Source organism: Brienomyrus brachyistius, chromosome 7 (genome assembly GCF_023856365.1).
Source record: "Brienomyrus brachyistius isolate T26 chromosome 7, BBRACH_0.4, whole genome shotgun sequence".
Lineage (NCBI taxonomy): Eukaryota > Metazoa > Chordata > Actinopteri > Osteoglossiformes > Mormyridae > Brienomyrus > Brienomyrus brachyistius.
The window spans coordinates 30,718,048-30,734,363 of record NC_064539.1 but is presented as its reverse complement, the minus strand read 5'-3'; the positions used below and the strand labels follow the sequence as shown (position 1 = coordinate 30,734,363).

The following is a 16,316-nucleotide window of genomic DNA, read 5'->3' as shown; positions in this document are numbered from 1 at the left end:
GAAATACAATAAATATATCACGCATTTAGCATGTTTGGCAGTTAACTCTGCGTGATTATTAGAATGTGGACTCGCAAAAATTAGCTTTCAACACATATACCGGAGCTAATTAATGAAAAATCTCAACGAAGAGAATAAAGAGCGCACAGGGTGCTTGGGATGCGGGAGCGGCGTTGCTAAGCAGCGTCTGGGCCTGGGGAGCATCATAGCTGCGCGGCGGAAGATCGGGTACAGCTGGGGTGGGGATGGACGGGGGGCCGTCCGCAGTTGCTGCGAGTCTGTGATGCCCCGAACCTGTGTCTTTCCACTGATATAAACGGTCATTTTGGCAGCGCACTGCTAATGAAACGCCGTCAGGGAGGAAGACGGAGCTCCATGCAAGCCGTGCTGCCGATCGGCCAACACCGCATTCGTCCATTAGGTGAATATTTCGGCTGCCGAGATGTAGAAACGGTCAATGGCTGCTATATGTAGTGTATTCTTGAAAGATGGCATCCACTGTGCAGGAGAACCATCAGTAACCCATTTTACCGTCTGACATCTGCTTATGTGGGTTGTCTGACGTCGCAGTTTGCGCGGTGAGACACGGTATATATGTAGATTTTATATGTATATAAAATGGGCGTTTCTATTTTTCCGTTTCAATATTATACGTCCAGTACGGAATTACCGTTCATTTTGGCCGGTAGAAATAGCATTTCCTTGCATGTGGTGAAACGCAGATAATACAAAGAAAGATTATTTCGATGTATTTAGTTGTTTATAGGTATGATCAGCTGGCCGTGTACGTGCAAGTGTCCTTACCCGGTATCTGTCTCTCCGTCTGTCCTGCTGTATGTCTGTATACATGTCTGTCTCTCTGTCTGTCTCTGGGCCTGTTTGTTTCTCTGTCTGCCTGTTCACCTGTCTGTCTGTCTGTTTGTCTGTCTCTATGTCTGTCCTTCCTTCTGCCTGCCTACATGTCTGTCTGTCTCGCTACCTATCTGTCTGTCTGCCTCTTTGCCTGTCTCTGTCTTTCTTTCCACCTGTCTGTCTGTTTGTCTCTGTCTGTCTCCCTGGCAGCTTCCTGCCCTGTGAGACCTGCAGACTATGGGGTCCCCTTTCCGGAGTGAGGAGATGTGTCTGGCGCAGCTGTTCCTGCAGTCGGGCTCCGCGTATGACTGCATCAGCGAGCTGGGGGAGTTGGCCCTGGTTGAGTTCCGTGATGTGAGTTCTTCCCCAGGCTGTTCCATAATGCAGGGACACAGTGGCTTGCGAAATGGCTGCAGTTTAAGGTCACACTTCTTCAGTTCTTGTGTTTCAAAGAGGAAAGAGGGGTGTTAGGTCAAATCCCATGGCCCCCTCCCACACAGCCAGGCCCCCAGCCGCCTCTCATGCTCTCTTCTCTCTCCTGCTCCAGCTCAACCCCACTGTCAGCTCCTTCCAGCGCAAATTTGTCGGGGAGATCAAGCGCTGCGAGGAGATGGAGAGGATCCTTGGTGAGGCATCTCATGCTTCAGAAAGACCTCAGACCTGTACCCTACCCTGTGCACCACCCTCCACCCCACCCTAAACTCACCCTGTATATCACCCTATACCCCACTCTCTACCTCACCCTGTCTCCTGCCCTCTACCCGGCTCTGTATATCACCCAATACCCCACCCTAATACCTCGCCCTGTACCCCACTTTGTACCAAACCCTAATCTCATATTCACCTTATACAGTGCCCTGCACCATGCCCTGTGCCACACCAGTACTCCCTGTACACTGCCCCTTAGTGCCCCTCAGTTCCCCTTAGTACCCCTGTACACTGCCCCTTAATGCCCCTCAGTTCCCCTTAGTACCCCTGTACACTGCCCCTTAGTGCCCCTCAGTTCCCCTTAGTACCCCTGTACACTGCCCCATAGTGCCCCTCAGTTCCCCTTAGTACCCCTGTACACTACCCCTTAGTGCCCCTCAGTTCCCCTTAGTACCCCTGTACACTGCCCCATAGTGCCCCTCAGTTCCCCTTAGTACCCCTGTACACTGCCCCATAGTGCCCCTCAGTTCCCCTTAGTACCCCTGTACACTGCCCCATAGTGCCCCTCAGTTCCCCTTAGTACCCCTGTACACTGCCCCATAGTGCCCCTCAGTTCCCCTTAGTACCCCTGTACACTGCCCCTTAGTGCCCCTCAGTTCCCCTTAGTACCCATTTACACTGCCCCTTAGTGCCCCTCAGTTCCCCTTAGTACCCCGTACACTGCCCTTTAGTGCTCCTCAATGCCCCCCAGTACCCCCTTTACACTGCCCCCTAGCTTTGCCCATGTGGCGTTTGCGTGTTTAGCGTATTTGTGTCATGCATGTTTACTCCTAGTACACCAGTTTCCTTCTGCAGTGCAAAGATACCAGATACGCAGGTGAACAAATATCTCTGAATTGCTGTAGCATGAGTGTATATGCAGGTGTGTGTGAATGTGTGTATGTGTGTGTGTGTGTGCAATTAGGTTCATATTACTCCAAATCTAATAAAATCCTGTTTTTTTACGTTGTGGGGACCATTTTTCAGGTTCCTACAAAGATCTGTTAATACAATCAATAATTAAAAACGTCAAAAGTTTCGTATTTTGTTTGGTTACTTATGGTTAAGGGCTGGGGGGGGTTACGGTTGTCATGTTGGGAATTTTCCCCATAGAAATGAATGGAACGTCCCCACAGAGATATAATTATAAACCTGTGTGGTGTGTGTGTGTGTGTGTGTGTGTGTGAGAGAGAGAGAGAGAGAGAGAGTGAGGCTATGTACCTCCAATAGACTATCACCCCATCCAGGGTGTACCCCAGCCTTGCAGGATTGGCTCCAATCTCCCTTTGTCCCTGTACTGGACTCCGTTTGACATGTTGCTCCAAAAAGCACTGTGGTGCTGTTGCTCTGGTCATGTAAGCTACTGGTAGCTGGTAGTATAACGCAGTGTGTCCATGACAGGGTACTTGCTGAGGGAGATCAGGAAGGCCAGCATCCCAGTACCAGAGGCAGAGGTTAGGCCTTTGGCTCCACAACCCAGACATGTCCTGGAGATAAGGGTGAGCTGTGTCTGTCCACCAGCCTGTCTGTTTGCCTGTCTCTCTGTCTGTCTGTATCCACCAGCCTGTCTGTTTGCCTGTCTCTCTGTCTCTCTGTGTCCACCGGCCTGTCTGTTTGCCTGTCTCTCTGTCTCTCTGTGTCCACCGGCCTGTCTGTTTGCCTGTCTCTCTGTCTGTCTGTATCCACCAGCCTGTCTGTTTGCCTGTCTCTCTGTATCCACCGGCCTGTCTGTTTGCCTGGCTCTCTGTCTGTCTGTATCCACCGGCCTGTCTTTTTGCCTGTCTCTCTGTGTCCACCGGCCTGTCTGTTTGCCTGTCTCTCTGTCTGTCTGTATCCACCGGCCTGTCTTTTTGCCTGTCTCTCTGTGTCCACCGGCCTGTCTGTTTGCCTGTCTCTCTGTCTCTCTGTGTCCACCGGCCTGTCTGTTTTCCTGTCTCTCTGTCTGTCTGTATCCACCGGCCTGTCTTTTTGCCTGTCTCTCTGTGTCCACCGGCCTGTCTGTTTTCCTGTCTCTCTGTCTGTCTGTATCCACCGGCCTGTCTTTTTGCCTGTCTCTCTGTGTCCACCGGCCTGTCTGTTTGCCTGTCTCTCTGTCTGTCTGTATCCACCGGCCTGTCTTTTTGCCTGTCTCTCTGTGTCCACCGGCCTGTCTTTTTGCCTGTCTCTCTGTCTGTCTGTATCCACCGGCCTGTCTTTTTGCCTGTCTCTCTGTGTCCACCGGCCTGTCTTTTTGCCTGTCTCTCTGTCTGTCTGTATCCACCGGCCTGTGTTTTTGCCTGTCTCTCTGTGTCCACCGGCCTGTCTGTTTGCCTGTCTCTCTGTCTGTCTGTATCCACCGGCCTGTCTTTTTGCCTGTCTCTCTGTGTCCACCGGCCTGTCTGTTTGCCTGTCTCTCTGTCTGTCTGTATCCACCGGCCTGTCTTTTTGCCTGTCTCTCTGTGTCCACCGGCCTGTCTTTTTGCCTGGCTCTCTGTCTGTCCGTGTCTACCAGCATGTGTTGGTGCCTGCCTGCCCATCTCATTTTCCATCTCCGTCTGTTTGCCCCTCCTGTCTGTCCACCTGTTTGGCTCTGTATAGGTCTCTGTCTCTCGGTCTCGTTACCAAGCAGCTGTTTGGAGACTTTGACAGTGTGCAGCGTGGTCCTAATTGTATGAACCACACTCGATTCAGGAGCAGCTCCAGCGGCTCGAGGTGGAGCTGAGGGAGGTGGCCACGAACAAGGAGAAGCTGCAGAAGAACCTCCTGGAGCTGACAGAGTACACACACATGCTGAAGGTCACTCACACATTTGTGAAGCGCAATGCTGAGGTGAGCATGAGTCCCTTTGGCCAGGGGCCCCACTGGGCGTCAGCTTGGTTACGTCCTGTTAGTCTGAAATGCTCTTGTGAGTCTGACTTTGTGACCATGACTCTGTCAACGTCACCCTGGGATCGTGACTCTGTGATTCCGTGACCATGACTCTGTGACTGTGACTTCCCTTGTGAGTCTGTATGTCTCTCCCTCTTCAGCGTGAGCCTTTGGGTCCTCAGTATGAAGAGTTCCCCTCGCTGGAGAAGGACTCTGTCACAGGCTACACCAGCATGCAGCGTCTGGGAGCGAAGCTGGGGTAGGCAGCACATAATCACTTAGAGACACAGACACAGAGAGATACAGACAGACCGACAGACAGACAGACACAGACACACAGATACAGACACAGACAGACAGACACAGAGATACAGACAGACAGACAGACAGACACAGACACACAGAGATACAGACTGACAGACACAGACACACAGAGATACAGACAGACAGACGGACTGCCAGACACAGACACACACAGATACAGACAGACAGACACACAGAGATACAGACAGACACAGACACACAGAGATACAGACAGACACAGACACACAGAGATACAGACAGACAGACGGACTGCCAGACACAGACACACACAGACACAGACAGACAGACACAGAGATACAGACAGACAGACAGACACAGACACACAGAGATACAGACAGACAGACGGACTGCCAGACACAGACACACACAGATACAGACAGACAGACACACAGAGATACAGACAGACAGACACACAGAGATACAGACAGACACAGACACACAGAGATACAGACAGACAGACGGACTGCCAGACACAGACACACACAGACACAGACAGACAGACACAGAGATACAGACAGACAGACAGACACAGACACACAGAGATACAGACAGACAGACGGACTGCCAGACACAGACACACACAGATACAAACAGACAGACACACAGAGATACAGACAGACAGACACACAGAGGTACAGACAGACAGACACACAGAGGTACAGATAGACAGACAGTGAGACATAGATGCAAAGATACACAGAAACACCTGGAGACACTGACACAGATACAGGGTTAAGATATTCTCACTCCCGTCTGCTGGCCATCTTCCTGCTGCAGGTTTATCTCTGGGCTCATCCCACGTGTGAAGGTGGAGGCGTTTGAGCGCCTCTTGTGGCGCGTGTGTAAGGGCTACATGATCCTCAGCTGCTCAGAGATGGAGGACAGCCTCAAGGATCCCGTCACGGTGAGATCATGGGAGCTCACTCATCTTAGGAACTGCTCCGTATTGCACAGTATCTGTATGAACTTGGTGAGATCAGTGGAGATTAGTCATTCCAGGAGCTGCTGAGCAGTGCTCTGGGTTTAACCTGAAAGCGCACTGGTCTCCTTGGATGGATGCCCAATGCAGTTCTCCAGTAGTGCCATGTGTGCTGATGTCCATGTCTTATTACTCTGGCCAAGCTGCATATGTACCTTGCATTTTCAGGGGGAGAGCACAGAGACTGTTGTCTTCCTCATCTCATTTTGGGGTGACCAGATTGGGCAGAAGGTCCTGAAGATATGTCAGAGGTAAGTTGTCTTATCTTTCCGAGTCTCCTGTGGACCTCCAACCCATGTAACGGACTGATGAAGGTCTCACGCAGTGAGATGTTCCTCTTAGCTACCACTGCCACCTGTACCCACACCCCGAGAGCGACGAAGAGCGATGTGACGTGATGGAGAGTCTGGCCACCCGCGTCCAGGACCTGCACACTGTATGTATGATGCTGGCTGCTGTTAGCATAGCTTAGCATGGCAGTGCTGTTCCAGTGTCTCTTAGCGCACTGTCACTCTTCTTGGGGTTTAGCTCCACCTGATTTTTGATGCTGTGTATTACCTTGGGCATGCCAGTCATTTTCGGCCAGATTCCGAGCCATGGGAATTACTGACCCACTAAACATGCTGGGGCTGTTTAGATGGGAATGGATACCTGTACTGGGCACCTCAATATTACCCTGTCTGTGTCATGCTATTTGAGGCAGAGCCTCAGGCCTATATTTGTTTTTAACTTACTATAGTGTTACTGATCACATAGCTGTTAATGTCCAGACATTCATGCATACTTCGGTCCAGCAGGCATGCCCAGGTAACCTCCCTATGGCATGGATCCCCCTCCTCCCCCAGGTACTCAGTAGGACTGAGGAGTATCTGAGGCAAGTCCTGAACAAGGCCTCTGAGTCTGTGTACACGTGGGCCATCCAGGTGCAAAAGATGAAGGCCATCTACCACACTTTGAACATGTGCAGCTTTGACGTCACCAACAAATGCCTGATCGCAGAGGTGTGGTGTCCTGTGTCGGCCTTGTCGGCCTTGCGAGGGGCGCTGGAGGAGGGCTCGGTGAGTGGGGGCCCTTTCGCTGGAGGCAAATTCATGATGGTTTTGGGGGTTTTTCTGGTTTCATGGCTATTTCTCCTCACACATTTCTGTGGGTTCTTCCGGACCTTTAATAATTTACCCCCCCCCAGAGAAAAAGTGGAGCTGTGGTTCCCTCCTTTGTAAATCGGATCCCATGCAGTGAAACACCCCCCACCCTCCTCCACACCAACAAATTTACCTCCGGCTTCCAAAACATTGTGGATGCTTACGGAGTGGGGAGCTACAGGGAGGTCAATCCAGGTGAGATGGGGCGGGACGAGAGGGGCTGAGGGCAGGCGGTTCTGCAGGATCTGCCCAGCTGACCGTGCGTACTGCTCTGTCCGCTTCCCAGCTCCGTACACCGTCATCACCTTTCCCTTCCTGTTCGCCGTCATGTTTGGGGACATGGGTCATGGCGCCGTGATGACTGTCTTCGCCTTATGGATGCTCGTGCAGGAGAAGAGCCCGACTGTGAAGTACCACAGGAATGAGGTGAGGAGGTCTACGTGTACATGGCACTGGTCTGGACCTTCTGTCCAGGATCTTCTTTGGTTGTGTTTTGCTGTTATTCTTGTGTTTTGTTGTTGTTTTTCATTGTGTGGTTTTATTATGTTCCTACATGTTTGCTCAACCTTTTGAAGGATTTTTGTTTTTCCTTTTGTTTCCTTGTGTTTTCTTCTCCTGGTTCTGTGTTCTTTGTGCTTGGGCTGTTCCTTGGGTTCTTTGCAGTGTTGTTTTCCTGGAAATGTATCCACAGTGTTTTACTCCCGAAGCTTTTTTCACAAAGTGAGATAAGTTGGTTAGATATCGTGTCTGATTTAAGGCATCCCAGTTTAAATGGACTTTATCTTCATTCACTTACATTTACCCAGACTACCTTAAATCTGACAAGCTATTTTGCTAACCCAGAAATCCAGCTTTGAGACATGGGCCCCTGGTGTTGTTTGCACAGTGTTGTTCTCCTGGAGTCGAGTTGTTTCTTCAGTGTGATTTTCTCAAAGTTACCTCTCTTGCACAATTTCACTGTGTCCTCTTCTGCTGCAGATATGGAGAATTCTTTTTGAGGGACGCTACCTAATTCTGATGATGGGATTCTTCTCCATGTACACGGGGCTCATCTACAACGACTGCTTCTCCAAGTCACTGAACATCTTCGGCTCAGGCTGGAGCGTGAGGGCTATGTTCACCCAGGGCCCGTGGATGTGAGCGCACCACCCCTGGGGGGCTCCATTGGGGACTGGGGAGCTTTAGCTTTACATACTGGCATCGTTAGGTCTGATTAATTTAAGCTCTGTCCCAAGTATTTTAGCCTCGATTCCAATCTTCCTGCAAAACAAAAAATAAATTGTCATGCACCAGGTAAACTTGACTTAGCCCCTGGTGTTTTCAATAGCTAAATACTCCCCTGGGTTCCCACCTCTGCAAATGGCTCCACCAGCCACCCCCATTTTTCTATATGACATCAGTTTATATGGTTTATTCACAACGATACCAGTTCGGTTTCTATACTGTAGTTTACTTGAATTCTTTGAATGTGTGAAATTTTTGATATAGCAGCCAGATACATTGATGTGAATCTGAGCTATACTCTTGCCTAAATGAATCCACTGTGCACCAGTAAGAAGCATGTTGAACTGGACAGCTGGTGGTGTGTACTGCCTCTCATAACCAGTGTGCTTCTCCCTAAGGAATAAAACTCTCCACACAAACGGCTTCCTCACGCTTGACCCCAACATCACAGGTGTCTTTGGTGGGCCGTACCCTGTAGGAATTGATCCAGTGAGTGCATGTGCCTGTGATGCCGACACATATACATGCACACGCGAGCTGCACAGTCATGCCAGCATGCTTGGGTACCTCACTGCTTCACTTCCTGTTCTGTTAGATTTGGAACTTGGCTTCAAACCGTCTCACTTTCCTCAACTCCTATAAGATGAAGATGTCCATCATCCTGGGGGTCTGCCACATGACCTTTGGGGTCATCCTAGGGGTCTTCAACCACATGTGAGTATCCAGTGTTTCATTGCCATAGTGATAGTGATGTCATTTTTCAGAACGTCTGGAGGTTGTTATGTCCTTTACTGGCATCTGGTCCTAAAGTCTTGTGGCTGCTCTCTCACCTTTACTGGCTTCTGATGCTAAACCCCTAATTTTGATTTGTTCTTTGCATTTACGCAGCTATTTCAGGCGTAAATTCTGCCTCTTCCTGGTATTCCTGCCAGAGCTGCTCTTCCTGTTGTGCCTCTTTGGCTATCTGGTCTTCATGGTGGTCTACAAGTGGTTGGCATTCTCAGCGCGGGACTCCTGGCTGGCCCCCAGTATCCTCGTCCACTTCATCAGCATGTTCCTCATGCAGGGACAGGCTCTGAAGCCCCTCTACCCAGGCCAGGTGGGAGTCTCGCCAAGCCAGCCTTTCTGTGGCCAGGCCTCAGGTCACTCTGCCGACCGATTCAGACGTGTGCAATGGCTTGATGACTAAAACCTATGGTTTTTAGTCATTCAGGGAGGGTTTCTCAGAATGCAGTGTTCCCAGCTGAAAGGAACGTCTGGAGGACTCTTGAACAGGCTAATATAAGAAAAAGTCACAGGCCTGACTGCATCGGCAGCCATCTGCTTAGGAATCACGCCTTGTTTTTGTGTGGCATATTCACATTTATTTTCTAACTCTTTTCTGTCACAGAATAAAGTTCCTAGTTCCTATTGGTGTTCTAGTGGCCATGGTTCCATCACCAAACGTGTTGAAGGATTTCCGCCCTGTAACCCATATCTCATTAGTGATGAAGGGCTTTAAGCACATGGTGACGAGGAGTTTATTGACCTTGACACAGAGTGTAACTCACTCACACCAATCTGTGTATCAAGTAATGAAAACAGTAGAGGATGTCCATTAATTGTATGTTTTGTACTTTAAATGGTCACAGTAGTGTTATTAGTAACGCGAAACTACGAGGGATTGCAACAAGCATTGTGATAGAACACAAAACTATTTCAAAAAATATTTTCCCACCTGGGGATCCGTATGAATGTGACGTCGTACGGCTGTTAAAAATACGAATGAGGAGAATGATTCTGTGTTTCGTTTTTCCCCCACATCTATTCGAATGAATTTTGTGACATTTGAAATTCATTCAAACTTGATTTTTGAAAGAAGTGGCAGCCCTAATAGCTACGGAGATAATAAGCCAATATGAATAATTTGACATCATCCTAGATGACAGGATTCCTGCTGCAAAAAGGGAGGAAGTCTGAGCGGTTTAATGTTCACAGACAGTTTTATTGATCCTTCATTGAGTCAGTTTTAACTTCTCTTGCTATTTAATATGACAATAAAATTGTATTTATTTTATAATAATTATAAATAATCATGATATATATTTTAACATTATTATCATTTTTAATGTATTTAAATGTGTGTTGGTTGTATTGACTGCTGTCTGCGAACCAAATTGCCCTTTGGAGACCCTAAGAACAATCTGGTCCAATTGAGTCCTACACACAAGACGACCAGCAAGTGAGGCGCCTCTCAACACAGCTGCTGATTCCCGTGGGATTGAAGGTAACATCTTGTCTTCTGGTCTCACAGACAGGCCTGCAGGTGTTCCTGCTTCTCGTGGCCTTCCTGTCCATCCCAGTTCTGCTTCTGGGAAAACCGCTGTACCTCTACTGGCTGCACCAGGGGGGCAGGAGCCTGGGGGTGTACCGGGTGAGTTTCTGAGTGCATCTGTGCTTCGGGGTACAGAACCATGAAGCCGTAGGTGCCTTGGTGCAGCTTTATGGATGTGTGTGTGTGCCTGTGCTCAGGGATACGAACGGGTGCGTCGTGGCAGCGAGGATGATACGTCTGTGATGCGAGACCATGACGCAGAAGAAGGAGGAGCCCACAGTGATCCTGCCAGCAGGGAGACTCAGCCAGAGGTCAGAGATGAGCACAGCCATAGATCAACCACACACAGGAGAACAATAATGTATGACCTCATACAACGTACACCTGTGTGTCACTCATGTCCGCTGAAGATGGCTGTCATGCTCAGCTATGTGGATCCTGTAGCGTTGGTGGGTTCTAACCTGAGAGAAGGGACTCAAGTGCTTGGGTTGACGTGCCAGTAGGGGCCAGTGCAGTGAATCACAGGCTCTTCCTCTCTATGGCAGTTTGATCTGGGAGAAGTGCTACTACATCAGTCCATCCACACTATGGAGTACTGCCTAGGCTGCATCAGCAACAGCGCCTCCTACCTGCGGCTCTGGGCACTGAGCCTGGCACATGCCCGTGAGTACTCACCACAATGCCAGTAATACACCGTTCATGTATGCATATCATGAAGACTCTGCATGCCTAACTGTAATTCTATAGTTATAGAATGGTTGTGGTGCATGAGTGTATATGACTGACACACTGCAGCTACGCACTGTGACTGTAACTGTGATGATCTGTGACTGTGACTTTTGATGCACGTGACTTTGTGTGACGCTGTGTAAAACTGATTTGATGTAAGGCTCTGACACAGTCTGGCTATGTGTGACTGATGATGTAAAGGTCAGACTCTGAAAGTTCTGTCTGTATGTGTTCCTGTGGGCTCAGAACCTGCTGGAGACTGTGTAAAGCTATGACTATGGTTATGTGTGACTGTGTAAAGCGATGGTTATGTGTGACTGTGTAAAGCTATGACTATGGTTATGTGTGACTGTGTAAAGCTATGGTTATGGTTATGTGTGACTGTGTAAAGCTATGACTATGGTTATGTGTGACTGTGTAAAGCTATGACTATGGTTATGTGTGACTCTGTGTAAAGCTATGACTATGGTTATGTGTGACTGTAAAGCTATGACTATGGTTATGTGTGACTGTGTAAAGCTATGACTATGGTTATGTGTGACTGTGTAAAGCTATGACTATGGTTATGTGTGACTGTGTAAAGCTATGACTATGGTTATGTGTGACTCTGTCTAAAGCTATGACTATGGTTATGTGTGACTGTGTAAAGCTATGACTATGGGTATGTGTGACTGTGTAAAGCTATGACTATGGTTATGTGTGACTGTGTAAAGCTATGACTATGGTTATGTGTGACTCTGTGTAAAGCTATGACTATGGTTATGTGTGACTGTGTAAAGCTATGACTATGGTTATGTGTGACTGTGTAAAGCTATGACTATGGTTATGTGTGACTGTGTAAAGCTATGACTATGGTTATGTGTGACTGTGTAAAGCTATGACTATGGTTATGTGTGACTCTGTGTAAAGCTATGACTATGGTTATGTGTGACTGTGTAAAGCTATGACTATGGTTATGTGTGACTCTGTGTAAAGCTATGACTATGGTTATGTGTGACTCTATGTAAAGCTATGACTATGGTTATGTGTGACTCTGTGTAAAGCTATGACTATGGTTATGTGTGACTCTGTGTAAAGCTATGACTATGGTTATGTGTGACTCTGTGTAAAGCTATGACTATGGTTATGTGTGACTGTGTAAAGCTATGACTATGGTTATGTGTGACTGTGTAAAGCTATGACTATGGTTATGTGTGACTGTGTAAAGTTATGACTATGGTTATGTGTGACTGTGTAAAGCTATGACTATGGTTATGTGTGACTCTGTGTAAAGCTATGACTATGGTTATGTGTGACTCTGTGTAAAGCTATGACTATGGTTATGTGTGACTCTGTGTAAAGCTATGACTATGGTTATGTGTGACTCTGTGTAAAGCTATGACTATGGTTATGTGTGACTCTGTGTAAAGCTATGACTATGGTTATGTGTGACTCTGTGTAAAGCTATGACTATGGTTATGTGTGACTCTGTAAAGCTATGACTATGGTTATGTGTGACTCTGCGGCTGTCTGGCAGAGCTGTCGGAGGTGCTCTGGTCCATGGTGATGCGTCCTGCCCTGCGGCTGGACTCCGGCCCCGCTGCCCTCCTCCTGGTGCCCGTTCTGGGTGTGTTCGCCACGCTCACTGTGACCATCCTGCTGCTGATGGAGGGCCTGTCTGCCTTCCTGCACGCACTCCGGCTGCACTGGTCAGTACAGACACACTCAGGCAGCACACGCTCACTCCTATCCCACTCCTGTGCCCCTGTGCCAGTCTCACTCCTTGCAATGTCCCATTTCTCAGGGTGGAGTTCCAGAACAAGTTCTACAGCGGTGCTGGCATAAAGTTTGTTCCGTTCTCCTTCTTCCTCCTGCCCTCTGCCCTGGAGCAGGACACCTTTCTGTCTGACTGACCGAATGTGATTGACAGTATATCCTCTCTGCTGTCCTCTGGCACAGTGCACCACGGCTCCACAGCGTGGACCAGCAGAACCGTGTCTTCAGTCTTCGATGTCTGATTTTCTTTAATTGTTTAATTTGACTGTGCATACCCCCACCTAACTGGAGGCAGGGGTGTATGTTTTATATACAGTCTGCCAAACCCACGGCTTTCTTTACATAGTACAGGTAATGTGGCACCGACTGGAAGAGAGCCAACATCCTGCAGTTCCTGTTTGTCCTGTAGGAGGCACTGTAGTTATCTGCAGCCAACTGTGGGGTTGCGGCAGGCATTCAGAAACTGCGGCGGATGAATACCACACCCTGATGGGCCTGTGTGTGTGAAGTGCCAGATTCCCTCTGGACAGGACTTGCTGGCCCACTCTGCCCTCTACAGGAGACCATGAGGGCAGCTCCGGCCCTCATACAGCCTGCTTATTATCTTTTCCTGTGCTTCACACGGGGAGGCCTGGAGTCAAAGTGGCTGGAAAGCAACTGGTGGCTGGTAGTTTCCACGGAGTCTGCCATCATCCGCTGTTGTCTATGAAGTGGATGCTCAGCAGGAAGGCTTACATGCTGCCGTAGATATGGGGCGGAGCTGTGAGGCCTGAATATCACTGAGTGCACATGTATGGTTCTGGAAAAAAATGAAGAGACCCGAGCAAAATTTTCAGTTTCACTTATTTCTCAATTTATGAGCCTGTGTAAAATACACATTTTTTTTTGCAACTCCAGCCTGGCTCTTCCCTGCTTTTCATTGTTGAAGGGCTTCTTCCTTATGTTATGGGACGTTGGTCCTGCTTCTAGGAGCCTGATTTGAACTGTCCCAGCAGTGCACTTCACATCGCATAATGTTTCCCGTTCCTTTTGAAGGTCACTTGAGGTCATCCTCCCATTCACAGGCACAGTTGGATAAATCGACGCTCATCTCTGGCATTACAAAGTTCCGTCTGTCTTCTACCTGCCTGGTTTCTGGTCCTTTCCAGTGTCCCCTGCTTCATCTTGTCCTTGTTTACTGCTGATTTAGAAACTTTGTGCCTGGAAGCTGCCTGCCTCACAGTGTAGCCTAATGCCAGCAGAACCAGGATTAATCCAGCATTTAAAAATGCATATTTAAAAAAATATATATATAGTGTGGTCTCTTCATTTTTTCCAGAGCTATATGTGTGAAGAGGAGCGTCAAACACTATTCTGTCCACAAGAGGGGGCCAGTACAACATCTTGTGTGCGTCACGCAAGTGAAATTAGGAGTGAAAATAATCTCTGATTTTAGTGTTTTTTTGTTTTAATATTAGAGCTATAGGTTCACTCACATTTCTGTAATATGATCATTGTGCTATTGCTAATGCACTGGATATCCAGACAGGAGGCTGTGCCCGTCTGGCTATGTATGAACCAGTTCTGTGTTTTGCCTAATTATAAGCTAATAAACCTCATTACTTTAATTTCTCCCCGATCCAGTTTTGCCTGGGGATATGTTTAGTGTGTTTTTATTTAATTTTACCTCAGAATTTTGGTGACCTTTGTTTATTAATCATAATTTTAGGTACATTCAGTGTTTGGCTTCCTATGATGTTTTTTTCTATGTCAGTGGTGTTTAACTGGCCCGTGGATTAAATAGAGCATAGAAATAAATGTTCTGGGTTTATATTGGGTTAACTACAGTCCTGCAGCGCACCCATTTTTATCACGGCAAATAAAAATCTGGATTTTAAAAGAAAGTGCAGAAATCAGCAGTTTAGCTATAACGAAGTTCAGCTGGAGAGCGATGAGTTAATCGCGCTGGTTTCTTTGACTGGTTCCGATTTGCCCTTAATGTCCAGAGTCATACTGCAGCAGGAAAGGGTTCTGGGTTTCTCCTGTCAATGAAGTCAGTCATCATAGGTTGTAACAAATGCCGAGTGAGTGAGTTTGTAGGGGAGTCAAACACAGGGAACAACCGGTTGTCTGTGAGGTTAGTGATGGTGGTGAGACCGGAAGCAGAGATACCGTGGCAGCATCACAATGTCAGAAGAGGAAAAGGTTTTCCGGCACATTCCTAATGCCACTGTTCACAGGGGATGCAACTGAGAGACACTCTGCCAGGTACAAAGTGGGATGGATGGATAGATGGATGGATGGATGGATCGATGGATGGATGGATCGATGGATGTTTTATGGTCAAGATGAGCCAAATTTTTATTATCCTGATAAATGTATTACTGACTTTTCAAGAAGAAGATTAATAAATAACATACTGAACTGTTTGAGCACAGAAATTTCAGTCAAATCTATGAACAGGCTATTTGCATGGTAGAAAAGTACCTTGAAATACCTATACAAAAGCCAAATATAAATATAAAAACAGTATGAACTATGATCGATAAAACTCACAGCATTCTATAAAGAAATGTGTAACATGGTTTTTAATACAAATATGAACATACTATTCCATCACGTAATGCATATATACTTTTCGTACTGTAGAATAACTAATGAAATATGTCCAGTGATTAATAAGACTTTATATCGAAATGAAATATCAGTATTTATTGCACTCCATTAAATTTTGACGGTGAATGTGTTCTAACTGCTGCGCTGTAAGCAATTCGCTAACAGCGTTTAGGGAGGGGCATATAAAGCAGGGCATCATTTCAATACGACATACAAACAAATATCAAAATCTCTTTAATACATTGATTGATTTGTTCAAATATCAAAATGTATTTTTAATGCAAACAATTACCACACAAAGCTGCTAGTACATCGTGAGAAAATAATTTTTCTATTTTCTTGCTGCCATCTCGTGGTCAAAAGTAGGTATTGCAATTTCGTTTTTCTTTTACTCTTTATACTGCCATCTTGTGGCAGAATTTGAATACTGCAGTGTGAAAACAATTAAATGATTTCTTCCCGAAATTGCAGTACCTACTTTTGACCACGAGCAAGAAAATTAATTTTTTTTAATGGGAAAATAAATTTAAAAGTAGGTACTGAAATTTCGGGAATAAATCATTTAATTGTTTTCAAACTGCAGTATTCAAATATCGCCACAAGACGGCAGTATAAAGAGTAAAAAAAAACGAAAATAATTATTTTCCCACGGTGTACTAGCAGCTTTGTGTGATAATTGTTTCTATTAAAAATACATTGGACCAAGGCAAACTATTTTAGTGAAGAATTAACATCTAACACGGCCAAAAAAACACAACCTGCTAGTAGACCGTGGGAAAATATTTTTTTAATTTTCTTGCTGCCATCTCGTGGCCAGAATTAGGTACTGCAATTTCGGGAAGAAATCATTTAATTGCTTTCAAACTGC

The 16,316-nt window shown here is 47.0% G+C and overlaps 1 protein-coding gene across 1 annotated transcript; it reads left to right on the top strand.

Annotated features, from left to right (window-relative positions):
* Positions 1-223: 223 nt before the first annotated feature.
* atp6v0a2a (ATPase H+ transporting V0 subunit a2a) lies at positions 224-14,460 on the top strand. The gene is made up of 21 exons (XM_049019608.1): positions 224-421; positions 1,063-1,206; positions 1,400-1,478; positions 2,941-3,038; positions 4,210-4,347; positions 4,548-4,645; positions 5,488-5,614; positions 5,858-5,940; positions 6,032-6,125; positions 6,535-6,747; positions 6,876-7,026; positions 7,118-7,257; positions 7,810-7,967; positions 8,454-8,544; positions 8,651-8,769; positions 8,944-9,154; positions 10,349-10,468; positions 10,567-10,680; positions 10,915-11,032; positions 12,615-12,786; positions 12,882-14,460. The coding sequence occupies exons 2-21, from the start codon at positions 1,090-1,092 to the stop codon at positions 12,988-12,990; spliced, it is 2,550 nt and encodes an 849-aa protein (XP_048875565.1). The 5' UTR covers positions 224-421; positions 1,063-1,089; the 3' UTR covers positions 12,991-14,460.
* The last annotated feature ends 1,856 nt before the right edge of the window (positions 14,461-16,316 follow it).

Bases quoted from the DNA above. Each gene is read 5' to 3' on its own strand.
- atp6v0a2a (XM_049019608.1), top strand. From the start codon at position 1,090: ATGGGGTCCCCTTTCCGGAGTGAGGAGATGTGTCTGGCGCAGCTGTTC. The intron at 4,348-4,547 runs GTGAGCATGAGT...CTCCCTCTTCAG, and splicing joins TTGTGAAGCGCAATGCTGAG to CGTGAGCCTTTGGGTCCTCA. The intron at 6,126-6,534 runs GTATGTATGATG...CTCCTCCCCCAG, and splicing joins GCGTCCAGGACCTGCACACT to GTACTCAGTAGGACTGAGGA.